General features: G+C 40.1%; 1 protein-coding gene across 1 annotated transcript in view; it reads left to right on the plus strand.

Moving 5' to 3' along the window:
- MAOB (monoamine oxidase B) overlaps positions 1-25,906 on the plus strand; it is a 105,898-nt gene that overhangs the window by 57,666 nt on the left and 22,326 nt on the right. Inside the window, exon 4 of the mRNA XM_037512500.1 lies at positions 25,149-25,253. Within this exon, the coding sequence (XP_037368397.1) occupies positions 25,149-25,253 (105 nt within the window). The remainder of the gene's footprint in view (positions 1-25,148; positions 25,254-25,906) is intronic.

A 25,906-nucleotide genomic window follows, 5' to 3' on the forward strand; every position in this document is an offset into this window, starting at 1 on the left:
GTGGAGTGTCTGTTTTGGTTAATGTGTCTTTTGCTTTATAGAAGCTTTTCAATTTGATGTAATCAAGGTGTTGATCTTTTCTGATGTTTATATTTTCACATGACAAAAGTTTTTAGGTCTGCTTTTTTCACTTACGATTTTTCACAACTATTTTACAACATCATTAAAATTTCTTTGTAGATATCCTTTTAAAGAGATATATAACATTCTGTAGTAAGAACACTGAAATATAATCGCTATTTTGCCAGTTATTAATAAGTATCTACACTCTATTCAAATCACCCAAGATTTATTGCACATCTAATATATTTTGCTACTATGCAAGGCATTGGGCTACATAAATTCAATTATTTTGGGTACAGATTTGCGATGGTGTGGAATTTTTGAGATCAATATGAAAGGAAATGAACAAGAAGAAAATAGGAAAAATGACTATATAAGATAAAACGAAGGAAAAATTCTTCTCCTATAATTAAAGCAGGAAAAGACAATGCTCTAGATCAGAAAATTTGAGAATTGATGCAAGAAAAACTGAAGGTTTTAATCCTGCCTGTTCAATTCCCACAACTCAACCATTGCTAAAAGCATATGAATTACAAGTAAAAACCAACAATGGTAATACCCCAAAAGTTTCTCCTACAGTTTTACAGTTAGTATTTGGTCTGCCTCTCAAATTATTTTTCCAAGAGTTTTGCCAATGCTCTGCCACTTTTTCTACCTTTCAATCTTGTGACATCTCTTTTCTGGCCACCTGCATCCTGTCCACTAAGCCAGTGACATATAATTTAAATTTTGTCATAGCAGCACTGTACTTCAAATCATTAAATGCTGATTCAAAATAAATAACTAAAGAATGTCTAAGCTTTGGTGAAATGAATGTTAAATATCAAATACAAAAATATCTCAATATAAAGAATTAGAAGAATTATAATAGCAGTATAGCAGGTACTAGAGAATGTATTTTTAAATCCTTTTATCTTAAAAAAATGATGTAATCTACAAAAATCAAAATTTGGAGAAGGTGAGAAAGGAAGAAGAAGGGCAAATGATACTGAAATCTTCCTTCATTGTATGGAATCAATCTCTGCCAAAATTAAACCTGTAACTAATAAAAAAACAAAGATTCAAATCTCAATGATTTTTATGATCTCTTGATTTTATGCTACAGGACTTTTTCAGAAACTAATAGCTCTAGGGGTCATACAACATTTATTTGAAGTTTAGCACTTCCTATATTTATGTCATGAACAATAGCACGTACATTGCGATTTAATTCACAGACATTTGTATTTCTTTCTTTACTCTTTCCTCCTTCAATCCTTTTTCCTCCCCCTTCCTCCCTCCCTCCTTTCCTTTCTTTCTTGTTTCTTTCATTCCTCTCTCAATCATCCACTTGTTCATTTATCCATCCTTGTCAACTTTTCATCCATCCATCCATGCATTCATTTGTCCATCCATCTATGTATCCATCTTTCTATCTTGTAGTTATTTGCAAAACGGTCTAGAAAACCATACACCACATAGCATAGCTATTTATTCTAATAGGAATGGTGTGATTTGAGGTAATTTGTTGCCTTCTTCTCTGTACTTTTTGATACTTCTGAAACATTTTATAGAGAGTTCCTTTTGTTTTTAACTTAAAAAATGCAATTAGCCAGACTCCATTTTTCAGGGTTCATGGACTATGAGAAGGGGTTCAGTCCAGAGTTTCCAGCAGATCTCTGTGATTCTCACTTGCCTAAGCAGCAGTCACCCGGGTTACACATCTATTAACAACATCCAAACTGCTTCCAGCCAGGCTTAGTGACTGAAGTCCGACCCTTTGAGTTTAGACAGTCTAGATCCCAAAGCAGCTGTTTGAATGCAGAACCTCAAAGACTCTCATCCTGGTATTACTGGACTGCAGAATGTTCCCCAGGTCTGACACCTACACACATACTCTCTCTTCATCGTTGACAGTTTGTGCAAACTTGGCCATGTTATTTATACTTTTGTCCATTGATTTTTCCACATACAAAAGAAAGATATTTGTACCTGTCCTTTGTGCTTTAAGCTTTTAAAAAGAAAGGCTAAGAAGAGGCACCGATGAACACCTTTCTCAGTGACAAGCCTGCTATCATACACTGAAGATGCAAAGAACATTTTGATAGGAAGGCTAGGGTCTGTTTACTTTCCTTTAAAAATAAACTTTTCTTACAGACTCTGGGGAGTCTTAGTACCAAGTAAGAATTTAAATGGTAAGACCCCTTGTAGAATGAAGCTTTATAATTTTTTTTTCAAAAGAGAACCAGATCAATAGACTTCCCCTGAAAATATTTGCATAGACTCCATATACACTGAACATGATCTTCTCCCTCCTTTTACATCTCTTCTTTATTTGTTTCTCAAATTATTAGTAAGCTGGAACATCAGCATTTGGCTGCAACTAAACTCACATATGCAAAGAGAATAAACAGCTATCGGAAAAGAGAAATTTAAAATCTCCTTTTCTGCTTGTGTTACTTTCCAAGTGTCCTTCAGTTCTCTCTGATTTCTTTAGATACTAACATGGGGCAGTAGTTATTATTAGGGCCCTTGAAGACCCTTTCCACTAGCTTGTTAAGTGGCAGCAGTGGTGATTATGTAGAGTTGTCCAGAGACAGTAAGTGTATCAGAATTTACTAATTCCTAAATAACCAAAGTTCCAAGAATCAAAATAGATTAATTTCTCCCCTTTGACATATACATGATATCTAGATATACTTGTTAAAATATCTTCAGACAGCACAGCACTGTTTAACACAGAAATAGAACATGTGCCACCCAGATCCCTTAAAATTTTCTAGTAATCATATTGAAAACAAAAAAAGAAACTAGTGACACTAATTTCAATGATACATTTTATTTCATTTCAACATGTACTCAATAAAAAACCTTATTAATAAGATAGTACACATTCTCCTTTTGTATTAAGCTTTTGAAAGTTGGTATGTATTTTATACTTATAGCATATCTCAGCTTGGAGTAGCCACATGTAGTGAGTGCTGTCTTGTACTGGACAATAAAGGCCTAAAGGCCTCAATGGTTAGCAGATTCTATGTATTTTTGCAAATATTTCTGTAAAAATGCATGCCTAAGTGCTTACAACAGAAATCCTAAATTGTGGCACAGATCAACGTCACTTATTCTGGCAACTTCAAATGTCTGACAAGACAAAGAACTTGGAAGTAAGCTGTGTGGTATTCCTTATATCCCTGTGGTTTGCTAAGGAGAAACCAACTTTGAATCTCTTGTAGGGAACTGTCCTAGGTATACAGGAAGACGCCATGTCCCAGAGATTTTTCATGAGCTCAAGGTAGCCTGAGATGGTGCTGTAGAGAATGCTTTGAAACCCTTACTTCCCAAATCTTGAAGCACTTTGCTGAAAAACTTAAGGGAAAACTTTACGGAGAGCATAATTACTTTTTGTATAGCATTATTATTTTAATAGTTAAGCTGTCCCTGACTATGTCTAATTCAGAAGAAATCATAGAACTGGCCCCAAGTGCTATACTTGTCTATTGTCAAATTTCCTCTTTCAGGACATATGCTCCATGCAAAATTCTGAGCAAAAGAGCTGCAGAATGACCTCGAACCTTTTACTGCTGACATTTACTGTTTCCCCTATCTTAAGTTCGCAAATGTCAAGGGCAGCAGCTACAGACAGTATCTAGTCATGTGCAAGCCAACAAAATGACCCACCATTCATAATCACTTAAAATTTAGAGTCTCATATTGAAAGAAACGTACATGGCATTGTGTCTTTTGCAAATTCAGTTCAAAATTTAATAGAACAATAACAACAATAACCAACACTTTTTGAATTTCAGTATATGCCAAGTACCATTCTAAACATTTGCTATGCATTCTTTCACTTAGTAGCCACAAAGCCAGAAGGTTGTTATTATCCCTTATTTACAAATGAAGCCACTTAAGCATAAAGCATCTGGGTAATTTGTCCCCAAATTCCCCAGTTGGTAAGTGATAACTTGGGAAACCCAACATTGATCAATCTCTCTCCAGAGTTCATGTACTGGCCTGCTAAACTGATGTGCTCACCTACATGGGTTAAGAATGGGTGACATCTTGGGGCCTACCCTGGTGGTGCAAGGGTTAAGACGCAAGCTATGAAGCAATCAGCAGCCTCTGCAGCACAAGTTTGATTCCCCACCAGCCAGGGAGCAACCCACATGGCACAGCTGACCTCTCCTGACTCACCCTCTGCTCCCCTCAGCAGTGTACTTCAGTCAATCTGCCTATTCTGTTCCCCACTCTGTCTCTAGTGAATCCTCTCACCCACCACACCTTTGGCCTGTACCCCAGCTTTTGTATGCATAAATATATAAATCTTCAAAAAAAGAAAAGAATGGGTGACGTCTCAAGAAAGATAGGAAAAGGGTGAGGGTATTGACAGCTGAACTGTGGGTGTGTGTTCTCAACCTTCCTCATTTTTCTTCCCAGGGTTTCACTCCCTAATGCTACCTTTTCCTATCTTATGCTCCTCAGAGATTTTTTTAAAAGGATTTATTTATTTATGTATATAAGAACTGGGGTAAGGCCAGAGGTACAGGGGGTGAGAGGATTCACCAGAGACAGAGTGGGAAACAGAACAGGCAGATTGACTGAAATACACTGCTGAGGGGAGCAGTGGGCGAGGCAGGAAATGTCTGCTGCACCATGTGGGTCACCTCCCTGGCTGGGAGTCGAACTCATGCTGCAGAGGCTGCAGATAGCTTCATAGTGCTGACGCTTAACCACTTGCACCACCAGGGAGGCCCCCTCCAGAGATTTTTTTAACCCCATTTAACCTTCTGAGACCTACCTGATGTTCTAGTGGTATTGGGAACCCATAGAGACCACTGACGTGAACTGTCCTTTGGTTACATCAAGGACTGTTGGAAGACATTGAAACATCTCATTTCATTCTTAATCTAGGAATTTTTAAAAGTATTAAAGCTGTTCATTCTAGTGAGACAGCAGGGACTCTGTGGCATACAAGATAGACGTGAGAGTAGACAGCCATACATGTATCTCAGCTTCACTTCATTTTCCCTTTGCAAAGCATAAACGTAATAAGGTTAGAGGAAGCCTTGCTTTGTGTGCAGTTTCATGCTTAGGCATAAAAGAGAAGATAAATCTTCATATTTAAGGATGACCTATGTAGAGTGGATGTTTTAGCAGTTATGATACCTAATGACATTGATATTTTGAATTAGAAAGGATGAGACTTCATCTGAAAACAAGAGGCTGTTTTTAAGCTGCTAACACTCTGAGACCAGAAGAGCTGTACCACTGCTGTTTTAAGGACCTCATATTTCTCTCTTATTGGTTCCAGGCATTTCTCCTAGATCACTGTTGGCAACTTGTCTGTGTGTCCATGCTTGAGCTAAGGTTCCTTGAGTGTAGAATCTTGGTAGAAAAAAATGTTAAAAATAAGTTAGAAAGAGAATGAATAAAATTGAATCTTCACTATATACGTGACTCTCCTTACCCACATCCGGACCTAGCTCACTCTGGTCTAGCTACTCTAGCTTCTAGCATGCTAAGTTTATTACTACCCATGGCTTCTGTATATTCAGGCAGATTAAAGATGGACATATATTCTTTGACACTCCTACCCTGGAGAATGAGAGGTGGGCTCAATGCCCCTCCCCCGTGAATCTGGAAAGGCAATGTCACTGCTTTAACCAATAGAATATGACACAAGTTGACACTATTCCTACTTTGGGTCCCGTGCGTTAAGAAAATGGCAGGGCCCACTTCTCTCTTGGAGCACTCACTCTTGGAGTCTTGAGATACACAATGAAAGAAGTCCAAATGCCCTGAGGCTGCTGTGCTGGTGAGGCCACACATAGGCACACCTGTCATCTGTACCTGCTAAATCCAACCTTCCAGATGTCCCTACCACTGTCCTGGATACCCAGCCAGTTGGACCTTCCAGGGACTACAGCCACAGCCACTCTCTGATACAGCCATCTGAATGACCTCAAGCAAAAAGTGCCCTGCTGAGCCCAGTCAACCTTCAGAACTGTGAGGAATAATAATTAGATTAATGTTGGGCCTTCCCGGTGGTGCAGCAGTTGAGCTCTGGGTTGCGAACCTGCCAGCAGCGTCTGCAGCGCCGTTTCGATCCCTGGCCGCCGGACGAGAGTCCCACATGGCGCGCAGACCTCTCCTGCCGCCCGCTGCTCCCCTCAGCAGTGTACTTCCTCAGTCTGCCTGTACTGTTCCCTGCTCTGGCTCTGGTGCCTCGCTTCTGACTGTACCCTGTGCTTGTATAATTAAATAAATAAATCTTTTAAAAAATAATTAGATTAATGTTTTAAGGCATGAGATTATTTCTTTATGCAGCAACAGATAACTAAATCATGCTTGCTATTATCACCACTCATTATCTCCTCCTCAGAGAGGCTTTCTCTGATAACCTTATCTTAAAAGGAGCAGCTTCTCTCACTCCCACCTGTTTATCTCTACCTAGTGTATCTCTTCTCTGCTCTAGTATTTTTACAGCATTTACAAATGCCTAACATCCTATCAAGTATTTGGTTTTCTCTGCTTCTCCTGGTAGTATGTAAGCTCCATGAAGGCAGGTATAATTTTCTGTTTTGTCCACTGATGTATTTCCAGCTCTTGGATCATAACCTGGTACATAGCAGGATTTAGGTAAAAGTTTCTTATTTGAATGACTGAAAGATTAGGTCTTTGCCCCTATATGAGTTTTTGCCCTTTTAGAGCACAATTGGGTAGACCTTGATTTGACATTGTTTTTAGGAGCAAAACTGAAATATTTTAATCCCAACTAATCTAGACCTATAGGAAAATAAAGACCAACTTCATCTGATATCAAGAAACTAGGAGAGCCCCTATTCAAATCACATACCAGCTCCTACCGAAATTGTACAGCTGAAGACTGTTTCCTTTGCCCACTGTTTAGTTACATAAAACTTACAAATACAGAGGCAAAGAAACCTACAAAAAATCATTCCCTTATGAAATATATGTGTTAGGTGGGGAACACAGGCAATAAGCAATCAAGTAAAATACTTAGAAAAAACAGTTTGGATACCTAAAATAGAATTAGAATTAGCCGTGTTTGATTTTATATTGTTTTTCACTTATAGTAACAGACACAATCTAGAAAGATAGTTAAGTACAAAATTTTAGAAAGCATGGACTTTCTTGAAATGAGGTTAATTCAGATGTACCCAAAATTCATACATTACTTTGTCTGAAACTTTTCAAAATGTAAATGATTAATTTAACATTCTTTAACAGAGTTGATTTTCAAATACATTTTAGAGTAAAATTCAGTTAACAAGCAAGTTGTTCAATTATGCAAATATCTTTGACTTATAAAATCTGTTACCTTCCCATGTCAAGATTTAATACTTTCTACAAAGGGTTTGAACTTTTTAACTAGATCTGCCCAATGTCCCATATATATATAAAGCAATGTATAATAAAATATCGACTAAGCCATATTTGGAAAAAATAAAGGTATCGGAAGATCGTGAGTGCTACAGATAGGAAACAAGGAGAAGTTGAGAGATTAGGAGCTAATTTCAAAGAGAGTAGTCAGGGTCTCACCACTGTGGTAATATTTCAACAAAAACCCAATTCTCATCTATAAGGTTTTATTTATGATGTAAATTCCTCACCATGGTCCATGCCAACCTATCAATTTACCTTCTCTGAATGCGTAGTTGGGAAGAGATGAGCACAGTTTTAATGAATTAGGATGCGCAAGCCCCAGCACAACGCTGGGAGGTCAGAGAGCTAACATCCAACACTAGCTGGAGAAAGCCTGTAGACAATTATAAAGAATATTGACTTTTCTTCTGGGCAAAACAAGAAGCCATTGGAAGGTTTTAAGTAGAGAAGTAAATCAATCTGAATTTTTCTTTTAAAAGTAATATTCTATAGAAGTTCTCTCATGAGCAAAGAGATATTGGGGGGGGGGTGTGCACACACGCAGGCATGCCCATGAACATGAGGATATTTGTGTATTTCTTATTCATAGATGTCATTCACCTGTGTCACCATTCTGCTCTTTCTTTCCGGCAGACATAAAAGAAGAATACACATTTTTTTTCTTTTTTTATAATTTATTTATTTATTTACATACAAGAACTGGGATGCAAGCCCAGAGGTGCGAGGGGTGGGGTGAGAAGATTCACCAGAGACAGAGTGGGGAACAGAACAGGCAGACTGACTGAAATACACTGCTGAGGGGAGCAGCAGGCGAGTCAGGAGAGATCTGCTGCACCGTGTGGGTAGCTCCCTGGCTGGGGATCGAACTTGTGCTGCAGTGGCTGCAGATTGCTTTATAGTGCTGAGACTTAACCCCTTGTACCATCAGGGAGGCCCAGAATACACATTCTTTACTGAGAAGGGGAGATCCTTTCTTCACTCAGGCACATCACTAAATATCTGCTGAACTAAAAAATGTCATGTGATTTTTAAAACTATGTGATTCATTTAACCCTAGAGCTTCTCATAAAAGTGAAATTCAGCTTGTGTTGTGAATCCTTAAGTCATCATTGCAATTAGTTATATTCATTTTACTCATTGGTAATGAAGGTATTCTTACTATCTTTCTCTCCTCTCCAGCTTTTAGGATCACAGCATTCTATTCCAACAGGTATATGTACACTTGAGAAACATACATGTTGTCAATATCAGTTGACATTAGGAATTTTGAAGGGAGAATTCTAGAACTACACTTAGACCATCTACACTTCTCGTGATCATAGTCATCATTTATATTGTTGAAAAATGAACAGTGATGTAAAAAATAAAAATAATTAATTAAAAAAATAACTTAAAAAGGGCCTCCCCTGTGGCGCAGCGATTGAGCGCTGGGTTGCGAAGCTGCCCGTAGCCTCTGCAGCACCAATTCGATCCCCCGCTGCTCCCCGGCCACCGGAGGCGGGTCCCACATGGCGCGCAGACCTCTCCTGCCACCCGCTGCTCCCCTTAGCAGTGTACTCCGGTCCTTCTGCCTGCTCTGCTCCCCTCTCTGGCTCTGGTGAATTCTCTCACCCTCCCGTGCTTCTGACTGTACCCAGTGCTTGTATAAATAAATAAATCTTAAAAAAAAAAAAAAAACTAAAAAAATTTTTTTTTTGCTTTTACTTACAAAAAAAAAAATGAAATAAGGGCCTCCCCGGTGGCGCAGCGGTTGAGCGTTGGGTTGCGAAGCTGCCCACAGCCTCTGCGGCGCCGGTTCGTTCCCCGGCTGCTCCCCGGCCCCGGAGGAGGATCCCACATGGTGCGCAGACCTCTCCTGCCACCCGCTGCTCCCCTCAGCAGTGTGCTTCGGTCCTTCTGCCTGTTCTGCTCCCCGCTCTGGCTCTGGTGAATTCTCTCACCCTCCCGCGCTTCTGACTGTACCCAGTGCATGTATAAACAAAACAAACAAACAAATATAATAAAATTTAAGGCAATGATATGAGACAATATCCGAGAATGTAATTTTAAAATTGAAGCTGTATTGAAGCTGTATGTGAGAAATGTGTTGGGGGATTTTAGGAACCTTCTAAGTTAATAGATTAATTTAGAGCAAGTCTAAATGATGCAGATCAAAGAAAAAGAAGCTACACAATGACAGACTTCCTGAACATAAATACACAGGCATGAAGATGGAAAAGGTGAAATGGCTGAAAATAACTTCAAGAAGGAGAAAGCTAAGTGCTTATAAATTTGACAGGACCAATGAATTATTATAAATCTGAAAGACTATTTCTCCTAGCTATGAAAGAAATAGCCTTTGTCCCAGTAGTCTTTTGCTCATATCTTCCGGCAACTTCAAGATATGTTGGCATTACCATATCAAAGTCCCTTGTAGCCTTGAAAAATATGTTATCAAGTATATTTTCTTGGGAAGGTCAAAAGATCAAACAGTTAGTCCATCTATAATAATACAGAATTTGAGATCATAAGCTTAGAATCCACAGAGCTTGGATTTGAATTTCAGACTCGCTACTTATTAGCTATGTGATTTTATTTAATGAAAGTTACTTAATCTCTGTCTTTATTTCTTCATTGAAAAAAATGAAAATAACAATATTATTTTCCTTATAGAGTTGTTAAGAGAGATAAATGAATTAAATGTGAAAGATTCTAGAAAAATTCCCTGCACACAGCAAATGTTTAGAAAGTTAACCATCGTGATGTTGGCAGTGGGGGTGAGGAATGATAAGGGTGAGGATGAAGATGGGAATTATGATGTTGGACTATCACAATCATATTTAATCTAATCTGCTTTCTATTGGGCGTGACTTTTCCTTTGCAATGGTGTTTTTTTTTTTTTTTTTTTTAAGCATATGGGTATGCCTTCAGTGAACTCCTTTGAAAACTCTTTGTTCCTGAACATAACTGTTTCAATAAGCAGATGCCTCTGGGCTCTCCCTTTCATCTCAGTCCAGCTGGTAAAGTTTGAATTCTCTTAAAATGTCTCCAGGGTGTCTTCCATGTAAAATTCACAAGTTGCCTCTTTGCCAGACTTGCCTTTTTCCTTATCTGAATCTCACTCAGTATTTTTTCTCTGCATCATTTTTCTACTAGAACCCATAATATTCTCCTAATGGGACCTGCCCAGCACCCTGTTCACTGCCTCAAAGAGTGACTTTCCCTGAAATAAACAGAATGTCACTAGGGATAAATGTTCATAGCAGCGAAGCTCCTTTTGCAGCCAACAAAATCTTTTTATTTATGCAAAAAAAATCTCCTTTGATTTATTTCAGAGTGGAGTTCTTATTTCAAAACATTGAATTGGAGGGAGCAGAATCTTCTGACCCATTGTAGTGAATCATGATCTGATTTCTGCAATTAGAGAAAGTAAACATTTTCTCCAAACAATTTGTGGAGTGAAAAGGTGGTGTCTATGCCATTATTAATCAGAGGCTTACTTTGGAACTGGGGGAGTAGAAGACAAGTTGGGTCAGATACATTCAAAGTTCCATCCTATAAGGACCTCCCTGCAAAGAAATACATCCTAACATTAGAGTCATAGACCTGCTGAAGTCCTCGGCTTTCAGGAAATTCATTATGAATCTTGGGAATGTAATTTACTCCTTCTTAGAAACTTCAATTCCTAGTCCATAAAGTAGAACTATTAGTTTCTACCTGTCAGTACTGTCAAAAAATTAAGTGTGATGATACAAAATGACTTTATAAATATCAGGTAATTTTAGCATCATTTTTAATCTTCTGTGTTACAGAAACTCTCTAGAAGGGATTTTTTATATATAATTTCCTTTTTAGACACAATGCCCCAGACTTAGATCTTCACATATCCAAAGATTTCAAAATGATAGCTTGGTAATCCAAAAATGATAATTGACATCTAAGGAAAATCCATTTTGAGCAATATCATTTATTTTAGAAGTCCTAATTTCTCTTTCTCTCTTCCCTTTTATATTGTACCATGCCCATACCCAGGTTACAAAGAGCTTTTTCATCTTCTAACCACTCTGTATAGTTTAGGGACATCAAAAGCATTCGGATAATATCTTTGAAATACTAGGGACGCACCTGTCGTCTGTCACCTGTGACCTGGGGGGCTACAGCCAGGCTAGGAAACTGGTGCAGTTGTTTGGGATTAGCTGAGCTGCTCTCTGAGGCTGGAGGTCAGGGTCCAATCCTGAAGGTTCAGTGAAGGGCTTGATCGAGAAGGTGACCAGATGAGCACCTCCCTTGACAAGGGGGGCTGGGGTATCCCGTTGAAGATTGACTTTGCTTCTAGTATATTCCAGCATGCTGAGTGATGCTGTAAAGGCAGGATGCCGTGCACCTTCAGCTTCAAGGTCATCTAGGGACTCACAGTGGGATTCCCATAGGGGGTCTGGAGCGCCTCCCTTCATGGGAGGCTCAAGATGTATTTGTTAAGGGGCTCTGTGGTATTTATTAAAATAATATGGAGCCAGTGCTCACAGCCCTTAAATGACAGTATTCTTCATGGGAAAACAACTGCAAAGATCATTACTCAGCATTTACTCATTTGCTATGTACAGGCTCTCTGTCAAGAGATGTGTTGTGTATGCATCATCACTGATTGTCACCGATGACAACATGACATTGGTCCTGTTTGCCTTCATGTGATACAGAGGCCCAGGCATTTGAAGCTGCTTACCTGAGCCCCTTAGATACCTGGTGGTATGCCGAACATCACAAAATGTCTTCAGAAACTCTAATCGTGTGCATGCAGGTGCAAAATGAATCTTTTCCACATGTCTTCTGGTATTTGAATATTCCAAAATAAGACTCTGCAATAATTATGGTTAAGCTGAGTGTCCCTTTTGTGCTAAGGCTATTGTATTTGGCTTATTTCTTTATTGCTTTACAATTCAATCAACTAAAAACCAGTTTAACCACTTACTATGATGAATTCTTTTTTTTAGTTGACATTGCCTCTGAAACCAAATATGTGCCTTTCCTCCACACGCTCCCCCACATGAACCAATTCTCCAACTCTTTGACAACTCAGATGTGCTACAATTCAATTCACTTCTCACACTGACTACCCAGAGTTAGCATAACCCTCCAAGTTAAGGGGTCAGTCGTGCAAGAGTGTCCCCACTTCAGATGCCAGCCACAAGTCCTGTGCCTCTTTGTAATTATGATCAACTGGCTATAAACTGGAGTTTCCCAGGTTAGATAATTTGCTAAATGGCTCTCCAAACTTGGAGAGAGCAGTTTGCTTACTACTACTGGTTTATCATAAAGGCTTTTTTTTTTTAAATGATGATAGTTTTTATTTCTTCTTTTGCCGATGTGGTGAAGTATCATGATTGATTTTCAGGCACTGACATCCTTGCATCATGGAATAGATTTTTTTTGGCCATGATCTTTGATCCTTTAATGCATTGTTGAATTCAGTTTGCTAGTTTTTTGGAGGATTGTTGCATGTGTGCATCAGACATCATAGATAATGGTCTGTAATTTTATTTCCTTCTTTCCTTTTTCTTTCTTTCTTTGACATTAACCTCAGTGATACATTTGGCTACTTCACTCCTACAGCAAAACAAAAAAGGCAAAATAAATAAATATGACTACCTCAAGATAAAAAGTTTCTGCACTAAAAAGAAGCTATCATTGAAACAAGTAGACGCCCTACTGTTGGAAAAATGTATTAGTGCATCATACATCTGACAAAGGACTAATATCCAAGATCCACAAATAACTCATACAGCTCAACAAAAAGAAAGTAACTCAATCAATAACTGGGCACAATAGCTACATAGACAGTTCTCCAAAGAAAACATACTGATGGCCAATAAACACATGAAAAATTCTCATCATCACAGAAATATGAACTAAGACCACAATAAGATACTGTCTCAGTCCTGTGATAATGGCCCTTATCAAAAGTCTTGTAACAACAAGAATGATAAGGATGTACAGCAAAGAAACCGTTGTACATCACTGGTGGTAATGTAAACTGTTACAGCCCCCATAGAACACAGTATGGCATTTCCTAAAATATTAAAGATGGAGCTACCATATGGTCCATCAATCCCATTCCTAGGTACCTAACCAAGAATGCAAAAACACTAATTCAAAGGGATCTATGAATGTGTATGTTCTTTGCAGCACTATTTACATCATAAAGGCTTTTTAAATGATTATAGATGAACAGCCAGATGAAGTGCCACATAGGACAAGATTTGGAGGGTCCCAGGAATTTCTGTTGTCTTGGACTTTGGGGTACACCTACTGTCCCAGCACATGATTATGTTCTATTCACCAACCTAGAAGATCTCAGAACTTCTTATTTAGGGGGGTTTTTTAATGGCAGTTTCATTACATAGGCTTCATCGATCAAGCCATTGGCCATCCGTGATTAAATCAATTGCCAGTCCTGCTGCCCTCCCCAGAGGTTTAGAGGCGGGCTGAAAGTTTCAAGTTTCTAATCATATTGTTTAGTCCTCTGGCAGCCAGCTCCGTTCTGAGCCTATCTAGAGGCTGACCAAGAGTCATCTCATCAGTGTCAACCCGGATTTGGTTAAATAGGGCTTGCTGTGAATTACCAAAGACAGTCTTTTATCACTCAGGAAACTTCAAAGCTCTGGTGTCAGGAACTGGGGACAAAGATCAAATGTATATTTTCATAATATCACACTTCTGCAGTAAAATTTTCTAAACCATGACATAGCTCTACGATCATGTAAATTGTAAAAATTTTACCATTCTTTAGTAATGGCTATTTAAACAAGTACTTTAGTTTTTATGAAAAGGCATGTTAGATTTATCAATTAAATTAGAACATTAGAACTGGGAAAATTACTTTCTGTGTAAATTATTTATGGAGGATTTAATGAAGACTTTTAGTGACACTAAAAGTAATCTGTCCTCTAATTTAAGATTGCACATTCCATGTAAGCTAAAGCAGCTAGCAGAGAATGTTAAAAGTGCATGGAGAATTGTACCTATTGAAGCCTTTCAACCGTTTCACCCGCCCCTCACCCCCCACCTCTGGCAACCACCAATTTGTTTTCTTCATCTATCAGCTCAGGTTTTTAAAGATCCTTGGAGACCTTTTTAAGATGACAAATTCACTTTTGCTCCTGGCATAAACCATTACATGAACAGTAATGAAATTTTAAAATTATGACCTATGATGTAAAAGTGAGCTTTGCCTTAGAGGCCTAAGGTTTGATTACAAACTTTCTCATCTCAATTTCCCCCTTTTAGTCTGTTTACCAATCTAACTACGTTTGTAGCAGCTATTGCTGTATTCTCCCTGCCTTCCCCTCCACCCACCCACCCCCGGCTTTTTTAGAGAATCATGGAAAAGAGTGGGGCCTCTCCACTCTCCATTTTCTTCCAAAAGAAAATACCACTGTTCTCAAATGAGGTCCCATTGTGCTTGGTTCTGGAAATTTTTCATGAGACTTGGATTACTCTAGAGTCCTGGATTTGAGATTCCTTAGACATTGCTGCAGTTGCTGTGCCCATTCCAGTGAAAGACTGTTGCCATGGCGCGCCCTTGGAAGCGGAGTTGAGATGGAGATTAGCCTGCAGGAAGGTTATTAGGGGGGTTTCTAAAAATCAAGAGCTGAGAACAGAAGGGGAAAGAGGCAGGAGGTGGTAGAGGGGGACATTATATAGTGATGGAGTGTCAATGGAAGCTTCAGTCACCTCTGCAAGGAATTCTGAATAGAGGGTGTCATTGTGGCACTGGGATGGGAAGGCGTGACCTTTATACCCTCACTTCCACCAGTCATTGGAAGTGGGCTGCTGGGAGGAGACAAAGTAGCTTTTCTGCAACTGGGCTAATCTCTGATAGGGGCTAAGTGTCAAGTGCTCCTGCCAGCAACACCCCTAGCAGCTGAAGAAATAAGTCTGTACTTTTTGAATGGAGATGTGGGCAAGCTTACCACAGTATCTGCCACAGTGACCATTTGTAAAGTCCATTCTTCTCTTCAATGGTTCTCTGTCAAACTTTTCTGTTTGGAGCTTTTGGAGACCTTGCTTCCTGAATAGCAGAATGGCTCTGTTCAGAGAAAGGTAGGGCTGTCTAGAGTAAGTAGACACAGTTATGAATCCTGTTAACTACACGCTGCATGAAATAGCCATTTTCCCAGAGGCTGGGGGAGCTTACTACTGTGCCCGGAGCCTAGAGCAGTGCCAGACACAGAAGAGGTGCTCAAGCAATACTAGTTGAATAAATGAACTTATGGGCAGCTATTTGAGAGTGGATTGGACTCTCCCTTGCAGCAGAAAAGATCTAGTTGGTAGTTTAACCCATCATTAGCTTCTGTCTGGTTTGTAGGAATATCAATGGTTACTGATCAAGTGTCTTCCAGAGAGACCTTCTTTAAACCAATTTGAGCAGGAACTCATAGAACAGAGATCTCACTAAGAGCTTGAGCTCTGAATACACAAAACTGAGATTAAATTCCATTCCCACCAGATACAAGCTGTGCCACCTTCAACAAGTTATTCCACCTCTCTGTGCTTTGGAACGCATCTGTAAAATGAGATACAATTAGTCATTTACTCATTAGGTTGTTGTGAAAATGAAATTAAATAATTAAAACCGTTAGCATATGTGTCTGACAAATTATAATTATAATTTCAAAGCTGGCAAGCTTCATGATCATGGGCATTGGCTTTTGAATGTCTAACTATAAATCCTGCCTCCACTTATGAACTGTTAAGACCTTGAACAAATGATGAATATTTCAACTCTCTATGCATTAGTTTCTCCATCTAAAAGGGGTTTCGTGAGGATTAATTAACCAATAATTGTCAAGTGCATAGAACAAGATAAATCTTTAAATAAAAAAGGAATTGAAACAGAATTTTTACAAAAAAGTATTAATTTACCTAAAATAAAATAATAACACTAGTAAAAATTAGCATAATACATTCTTACGAAAAATGTTTCTTTTTTCAATATTTATTTATTTATGCATACAAGAACTGAGGTACAAGACAGAGGCGTGGGGGCGAGGTGAGAGGATTCACCAGAGACAGAGTGGGGAACAGAACAGGCAGACTGACTGAAATACACTGCTGAGGGGAGTAGCGGGCAAGACAGAAGTCTGCTGCGCCATGTGGGTCAGCTCCCTGGCCGGGGATCGAACTCATGCTACAGTGGCTGTGGATAGCTTCATAGTGTTGAGTCTCAACCCTTTGCACCACCAGGGAGGCCCAAAAAATGTTTCTAAAAAAAAAAAGGATTGAATGGCATTGGTTTACAGTTTTGCACGTCTCTCACATCTGACTTGATGGTAGACAGCTGCATTCTCATATCTGTGTCTGCATTCAATCTGTTGCAATAAGTTGTTTTGATTGGATTATAGGAAGTCAATCTTTTTCTACATATGTTCATAGGTGAACATATTCACACTGAATATGTTTTAGAGACCCCAAAGGATCCTCGGACCACAGTTTGAGAACTGTCGGCCTCTTCATCTATATTATGGTCGCATCTCACTCTGGTTTTGGTTTTCAGGTTCCAAACAAGCATCCTCTATAAGAGAATCCTTCAATTAGGAGGGTTTTACCAGGTGGCCTCTGGCACCTTTGCATTGCTAGAATGATTGCTGTTTGCACCACCACTGTCCTTGGGATCTCATTGAATGAGTGTCTGTCTTTTAACTGGGATGGCATTTCAGGTGGGCACTGAACTGGGATCTGTCAAATGGAGTCTGAGACTGGGAGTTTGCCCACCCCATTACACACATCTTTTTCATTTGACATGTGCTGTACAAAGACCTTATCCTTGGGACAGGAGAGCAGGATGGTGGAGCGGTGCCCATCTTAAAATATGCCCTTGAGTAGAAGGTTCGTGGGAAGAACAGGCTATTGTTGTTGGGTGGGGCTCCCCATGCAGGTCATGGTTTGCCAGATAACTCTGTCCTCACCCAAAAGCTGTTTTTCACTTTTTCCCAGGCCAAGCCCCATGAGTCAGATTGCAGTTATCAGTTTCTGAAAGAATTGTCTTTTTTTTTTTTTTTAAAGATTCATTTATTTATACATGCACTGGGTACAGTCAGAAGCGCGGGAGGGTGAAAGAATTCACCAGAGCCAGATCAGGGAGCAGAGCAGGCAGAAGGACCGAAGTACACTGCTGAGGGTGCAGCGGGCGGCAGGAGAGGTCTGCGCTCCATGTGGGACCCTCCTCCTGTGGCCTGGGAGCAGCCGGGGATCGAACCGGTGCCGCAGAGGCTGCGGGCAGCTTCGCAACCCAGCGCTCAGCCGCTGCGCCACTGGGGAGGCCCTGAAAGAATTGTCTTTATGTTCCCAGGAGCTACAATTGTTGGCGTAGATCAAACTAGTGGCAGAGCAGACATAAATTAACCAAGTCTTCTGGACTCACACCCTTCTTCAAGTCATCTGCTGGTGATTTCTGCAGAACCAAAGTGTTTATAAAATCTCACAAAGCCCTGGATAATTAAAGTGTTTGGCTGAGTAATAATTTCTTCCCTTCCATCTTGGGAAGGGTTTTCAAGCAAAAATGTGCTGTTTTCCCCAGTTAAGGGCCAACTATCCAATCTGTGATTTTTATCTTTTTCTGATCCCCTTTACTTGTGGGCACAATGATACATGAGTGGTCCAGGGAGATGGCTTTGTTTGCCAGTCTTGGAAGCTCTCGCGTTTGGTAGGTGACCTGACTTGGTTCATGGCTATTGGAGTTTCACATCTCACTGCCTTCGTGTAAGTGCATCTGGGTGTGGAGTGGGAAAGAAGGCAGAGATTGGCACTACTGTGCTGGTGAAGATCTTCAGAGGCCAGAGTTGCGTTTGGACTCAACTGGAGACTTAAATCAAGTAGATAAATAAAAGCATAAGAAACCTGCTAGAGACCAAATATTTGTGTCTCTCCAAAATGTATATATTGAAATCTAACCTCCAATGTCATGGTGTTAGGAGATGGAGCATTGGGAACTATCAGGTCATGAGTCAGAATCCGCATGGTTGATATCAGCGTCCTTTGAAAAGAGACACTGTAAGAAGTACTTTAATAAAAGAGAAGATGTCTATGTAGGAACCAAAAAGCTGGTTCTCACCAGACACCAAGTCTGCCTGCACCTTCATCTTGCACTTCACAGCCTCCAGCACTGTGAGAAATACATTTCTGTTGTTGATACACCCAGACTATAGTATTTTTTATTTGAGCCTGAGTGGCTTAAGAAAAAACCTAAGTACTGGGCCTCCCCTGGTGGCGCAGGCAGTTGAGCGCCACGCTGTGAAGCTGTCCGCAGCCTCTGCAGTGCCGGTTCGATCCCAGCTGGCGAGGGTCCCACATGGCACGGCAGACCTCTCCTGTCTCGCCCACTGCTCCCCTCAGCAGTGTATTTCAGTCAGTCTGCCTGTTCTGCTCCCCACTCTGTCTCTGGTGGATCTTCTCACCCTCCCGCGCATCTGGCCTGTGCCCCAGTTCTTGTATAAATAAATAAATCTTAAAAAAAAAAGAAAAAACCTAAGTACAAAAATCATGTTACAATTGAGGATATTTGTGTGTGGGGTAAATAACAAGTTCAGATTACACAGCTGAGATGATATCAAACAGTTCAGAAGTGACTACATGCCAGTAATCTATGCCAGCAGGTCCTGAGCATGCAAGTATTATAATCACAACAGTAGCAGTTCCAGTCATAACATTCAGTGAGAGCTTACAACATGCCAGGCACTGTTCAATGTGACTTATATGTCTCAACTCATTCATCATTCAAGTTATATCTATGGGAGGTACTGTCCTCCCATTTTACAAGTGAGTAAACCGAGGTACCGAGAGGTTAAGCAATTTATCACAGTTCGTGAGTGACAGAACCATGAATTGATCCAAGTAGACTGGCTCCAGAGCCCATGTTCTGCACAGAGAGTCCAATGGGTGACACAGAATGGCAATGCATGAAGTTGGTGCAGCTCTGAAGGGTAGACAGAGCTCTGGGACGAGAAGTCACCTATTTCAGCTGGTTATAGTAACTTGTACATACTTCCTGAAAGAGATGAGGGGGCCAGTAGATGTTGAGTTAGAAAGATCAATATCTGGGACCCAAGGAGATTAAGCAACTCACTTGCTCTATGTCAGTTAGGTTAGGAAGGGCAAAGCTGGAATAGGAATTCACATGTCTTTTATGGAGAATGACCCCATGGATCTATCCACAGTTTTCTACTGAGTTCTACGTGCTGAACTCTGATAAAGGCATAAGTAGACATTTTAAAAAGTCAGCATGAAAATTATGGTATTTAAATTGCATCTCAATAAAGCTCTTGCATATTTTTAAATCCAGCATATTCTTAGTGGCCAGAAGTTTCTTCTAAATACTATTCTTTTGATGAAAGTCACAAAGATTTTGATTTGCATTTCCCTGATTACGAGTGATGTTAAGTAGGATCAAAACAAGGGTGGGAAGAGCACAAGGGACTAGGGTGAGGACACACGGGTGAATTGGTGGTGGTAATTTCACAGGGACTATAACTGAGATGAGAAAGCATACATTGTACAAAAATGAAGAATGATGTAAAAAATACATCAAATTAAAAAAATGTCACAAAGGATCCTTGGAGAAATGGCACCTCCTAGGGCTGAGGCAGAGACAATAGAAAATGGGCCTGGATAATCTTCTAGTGGCAGAAAGGAAGGAAGTGCTCAAGAAATAAAGGAATGGAAGCATGGGAAAGGGACACAGGAGTCAACTGAAGGAGCTCCCAGTGTCCAGAGGTGTAAATAATTTGAGCAGCAAAATGAATAATGTAGTATTAGGTTTTAATTCAAAGCATAAGACATATACATACATATATATATATAAATTCATACTAATAATGATATGAGGGAAATATTTCTTAGAGAGGAGATTTTTTTTTAATTATGTGCATATTTTGCCTGCAGGAAGTAGAGCTCAACTCCCAGCATCTCCTCTTTAGGATGGACTAAGTATAAGCACATCCTGAGAAGAGGCTTGAAATTGTCTCTTCTTTCTGCCTTGCATTTGTTGATCTTGGGAACCCCTGGCACAGATCACATCTTATTCCTTGTAGCAAGCTTACTGGGTCCTAACTGTTCTTCTTCCAAAGAACAGAGCATAAAAAGGGAGAAACAGTAACTGTGGTGGAGAGACCCTACAGACACCACCTTAACCAGGGCACAAAGATTAGTACCATCAGTGCAAGTCTCATGCTTTCTGTGTTGTCATAATTACAGGGCATTTTGCCTCTACTGTGTTCTTTCTCCCAATTCTACAAGCTTGTTCAAAAACGAAAAGAGGGAAAAGAGGGCCTCCCTGGTGGCGCAAGGGTTAAAGTCTCAGCACTATCAAGCTATCGCCAGCCACTGCAGCATGAGTTCAATCCCTGACCAGGGAGCTCACCCACATGGTGCAGCAGACCTCTCCTGTCTCCCCTGCTGCTCCCCTCAGCAGTGTATTTCAGCCGATCTGCCTGTTCTGCTCCCCCTCTCTCTCTGGTGAATCCTCTCACCCCTGCACCTCTGGTCTACACCCCAGTTCAAGTATGCATAAATAAATAAATCTTAAAAAAAAATTTTAAATTAAAAGAAAGCAAAACTCTAGACAGCTCCACATAGAAGGACATTCTACAAAACACCTGACCAGTATTCTTCAGAACTGTCAGGGTCATGAAAAACAAGGAAAGACAGACATTGTCACAGTCCAAAGGAGACTTGATGACTAAATGTAATGTAGTCTCCTGGATGGGATCCTGGAACAGAAAAAAGTACATCAACAAACTGGTGAAATCCAAATAAAGTTTGAAATTTCATAAATAGTGATATATCGGTGTGAGCCTCCTGGTTATGATAAGCGTGCCATGGCATTGCACAGTGCTAACACTCAGAAAAAAACTATTTGAGGTGTGTATAGATGCCTTCTGTATTCTGTCTGCAACTTCCCTGTAAGTCTCACATCATTCTAAAATGAGCAGTGTGTTTAAAACAAATGAACAGGGCCTCCCTGGTGGCGCAAGGGTTAAGACACAGCCTATGAAGCAATCCACAGCCACTGCAACACGAGTTCTATCCCCGGCCAGGGAGGTGACCCACTTGGTGCAGCAGACCTCTCCTGACTTGACTGCAGCTCCCCTCAGCAGTGTACTTTGGTCAATCTGCCTGTTCTGTTCCCCACTCTGTCTCTGGTGAATTCTCTCACCCCCCACACCTCTGGCCTGTACCCCAGCTCTTGTATGCATAAATAAGTCTTTAAAAAAATTGAACAAAAAAAAAGTCCACAGGGCCTCCCTGGTGGCACAAGGGGTTAAGTACCGCACAATGAAGCAATCTGCAGCCTCTGTAGCACGAGTTTGATCCCCGGCCAGGGAGCAACCCAAATGGCACTGCAGACCTCTTCTGACTCGCCCACTGCTCCCCTCAGCAGTGTATTTCAGTCAATCTGCCTTTTCTGCTCCCCACTCTGTCTCTGGTAAATCCTCTCAGCCTCCCGCATCTCTGACCTGTACCCAGCTCTTGTATGCATAAATAAAAACAAAAAAAAAGTCCTCAAGTCTTGGTCAGGATGTGGAACAAGTAGAAATTGCTGGAAAGAATGTGAAAGCAGTCCAATTACTTTGGGAAACTGTTAAACTTAAAATGTCCAATGTAGGGCCTTCCCAGTGGTGCAGTGGGTTGAGTGCAGCACTGTGAAGCTGTCCACAGCCTCTGCAGCACAGGTTCGATTCCCGGGCAGCCAGGGAGATTCCCACATGGCATGGCAGACCTCTCCTGTCACGCTCACTGCTCCCCTCAGCAGTGTATTTCGGTCATCTGCCTGTTCTGCTCCCCGCTCTGCCTCTGGTGAATCCTCTTACCCTCCTGCTCCTCTGGCCTGTACCCTGGTTCTTGTATAAATTAAAAAAAATTGAATCTTTAAAAAAATAAAATAAAATAAAATGTCAAATGTATACCCACTATACATACAGCTCAGCCATTTCACTCTTAGGCATTTAGCCAAGGTAAAGGAAAGCATGTATATTTAAAAAAAAAAAACCCTGTATAAGAATGTGAACAGTATAATCCACAATAGATCAAATGTGGAAATAATCATCAAAGGATGAATGGATAAACAAACCACAGTACAGCCACACAGTGGAACAATACACAGCAATAAAAACAAATTGCAGCATGGACTAAACTCAAGAACATCATGTTAATGTAACTCTTACAAGAACTATAAATGTTAATAAATATATGAATGGATGCCCAATAAAATCATAAATACCTTTTTGTCCTAACAGTTAATAAATATTTTGATAACTGCATTGTTGGAGAAGTAAAAACAAACAAACAAAACTACAGGCATTCATTCACACACTGTTAGTAGAAGTACAAATCAATGCAACCAATTTGAAGAGAGAAAAACAGCTATTTCTAAAAAAGAAAATATATTAGATGCACATGCCCCTTGACCCAACAACAACAAAAAAAAGAACATCATGTTAAGCCAAAGAAGCCAGAAAAAGATGGTACCGTACATACAGCATGATTCCATTAAAAAAAATTCTAGAACAGGAGGAGTCAATCTATAGTTACAGGAAACTGGGCAATAATTGTTTGGGGCCAGAGGGTGGCAGGGACTGACTGAAAAAGGGCAAGAAAAAACTGAGATGATCAGAATGTTTTATATCTTGATTGTGTCAGTGTTCCCATGCATGTACACGTGTTAAAACTCTCCAAATCCTGCATTGAAAATGGTGACATTATGTAAATTACCTCAATGAAGTTGATTAAGAAGTGTGGTGAGGGACCTACCCAGTGGTGCAGTGGGTTGAGCGCCATGCTATGAAGCTGTCTGCAGCTTCTGCAGCGCAGGTTCGATTCCCGGATGGCCAGGGAGAAACCCACATGGCATGGTAGACCTCTCCTGTCTTGCCCACTGGCCCCCTTGGCAGTGTCTTCAATATGTCTGCCTGTTCTACTCCCCTCTCTGTCTGTAGTGGATTCTCTCACCCTCCCACATCTCTGACCTGTACCCCAGCTCTTGTATAATCTTTTTTTAAAAAAAAAGAAGTGTGATGATTATTTTTGTGTCAATTTGGCTAAACCAAATACCCAGTTATGTGGTCAAACACTATTCTAGACATTTCTTTGATTGCATTTTTTAAAAAAGATTTATTTATTTATTTATTTATTTATACAAGCACTGGGTACAGTCAGAAGTGCGGGAGGGTGAGAGAATTCACCAGAGCCAGAGCTGGGAGCAGAGCAGGCAGAAGGACCGAAGTACACTGCTGAGGGGAGCAGCGGGCGGCAGGAGAGGTCTGCGCGCCATGTGGGACCCTCCTCTGGTGGCCGGGGAGCAGCCGGGGATCGAACCAGTGCTGCAGAGACTGCGGGCAGCTTCGCAACCCAGCGCTCAACCGCTGCGCCACTGGGGAGGCCCCATCGTTGATTGCATTTTTAAGATGAAATTAACATTTAAATCAGTCAACTTTGAGCAAAGCAGATCACCCTCCATAATGTTGATGGGCTTCTTCGAATCAATTGAAGGCCTTAATAGAAAAATCTGAGGTCTCTCAAGGAAATTCTGGTGTAGCAGACTGCCTTTAGATCTGAAACTGCAATACTTCCCTAGTCTCCACAATTACTTGAGTCAATTCCTTAGAATCTCCCCCCAATTATATATATATATCTCCAAATAGCACACACACATATACTCATATACTATTGGTCTGTTTCCTGGAGAACTAATAAAAGAAGAAAAGTAAGCCTACATTATTGCTCTTCCCCGCTAATCTTATGACCTTGTAGGAGAGAGATCACCACTGTCACAAAATGAATAAAGGGAAGAATATGAAATCATTTCTCATTCTACAACTCGTTTCTCTTCCTACAAATCAATTTGAAATGAATCTTTGCTGAATGACTGGAGTTCATGTGAGATTTTTGGTTAACTGTAGACTTTCAATTATTCCGATTCAGTTGAAAATTACGCCAGATTGCACAGCCTGGCTTCTGACTCAGCTTTTTAAATTGATCCAAAGTGTTTTTGTGCATCTCTTTTAAATGCCATCAAATTAAGCCTCCCAGTGTCATCATAATATTCCTTGCAGATATGTGTGCCCTTTATCTCTATGTCAAGGTAACCCCACCCTATTGGGAGAATCAGAGTGTAAGTATGTCCTGAGAAGAGGCTTGAAGTTGTCTCTTCTTTCTGCCTTGAATTTGTTGAAACCCCTAGCACAGAGCACATCTTATCCCTTGTAGCTTACTGGGCCCTATTTTGTGTCTCTTCCTACAGAGCGTGGAATTCCTTTGATTGACTTTTCATCCCCTTCTCATTTGCATTAGATTTCTAATTTTATGACCCTCCAGGCTCACAGGGTCTTCTTACTCTGAGATATTTACAAGTATCATTGACAAATGAGAATATGTAATCCCACTTCTGTACTGCCATTTACAATTTATGTGGAAAAGGTTCCAATTTCAGAGAAAGACCTTTTAATTGTGTTTGTTGTGACATCAAATATTTAGCAAGAAGAGAATTGTGGTAGACACCTATATACTGAATGGTTAAGTAGGGTTCTGGGGATATGAGGAATTAAAACACTTGAGTATATATCATAAATTGATCGTTAACATGCTTTTGCTTGCTGACACTTACCTATTTGACAGATCTAACTGCTTTTATATTGTAGCAAATGTTTTCTTTTAAAAATATCTTTCAGGGCAAATCATACGCCTTCAGGGGCCCATTCCCACCTGTATGGAATCCAATTGTCTTCCTGGATTATAACAACCTTTGGAGAACAATAGATGACATGGGAAGAGAGGTAAAACTTCCTCAAACTTCTTTAACTACATTTGTATTTTTCATAAATTGTAAAAAAAAAAAAAAAGGTGAAGCATCATAAATGCCCAGCACGTTGTCTAGTACATAACTCTCAGTAAGAATTTGGAAATGAATTAGCGACCTTGTCTCTAACCTCTAATCGCTAATTTGTATGCTACTGATGAGGGTAAGATGGTCATATAGATCACATATCACTGAGCCTTCCTGAGATGATGTTTTTAATTTAGAAAATCCTCAATACAGCAAAATAAGACTTCTGGTTCCACTATACCCAAATCTGCAAACCATAAGTAAACATACACAAAGCTTAACCCAAAGCTACCATTTAGACAGGCTTTGGTGCAGCTGTCTGATGCTTGTTAAACAGATAATTTTATGAATGTTCTCTCTATTATCAGTTTAGTAATGTATATTTTGAAACAGTCCAATTACCACATAGCCTCCATTTATTGTACAGAAAGTATTATTATAAATTAGATTGAGTATATAGATCTAAGTTAGAAAAGCTACAGTAAATATCACTATGGGAATTTGGAAAACTTACATTTTCCTTCTTTAAGTTAGAGTTTTAATACTATTGAAATAGTTATTGAAAATGGAAAAATTACATTTGTTTTTCCCCTCTGAATCCTC

The sequence above is a fragment of the Talpa occidentalis genome, unplaced genomic scaffold (assembly GCF_014898055.3).
Source record: "Talpa occidentalis isolate TD23 unplaced genomic scaffold, MPIMG_talOcc4v2.1 talOcc4.15, whole genome shotgun sequence".
In the NCBI taxonomy this organism is placed as follows: Eukaryota; Metazoa; Chordata; class Mammalia; order Eulipotyphla; family Talpidae; genus Talpa; species Talpa occidentalis.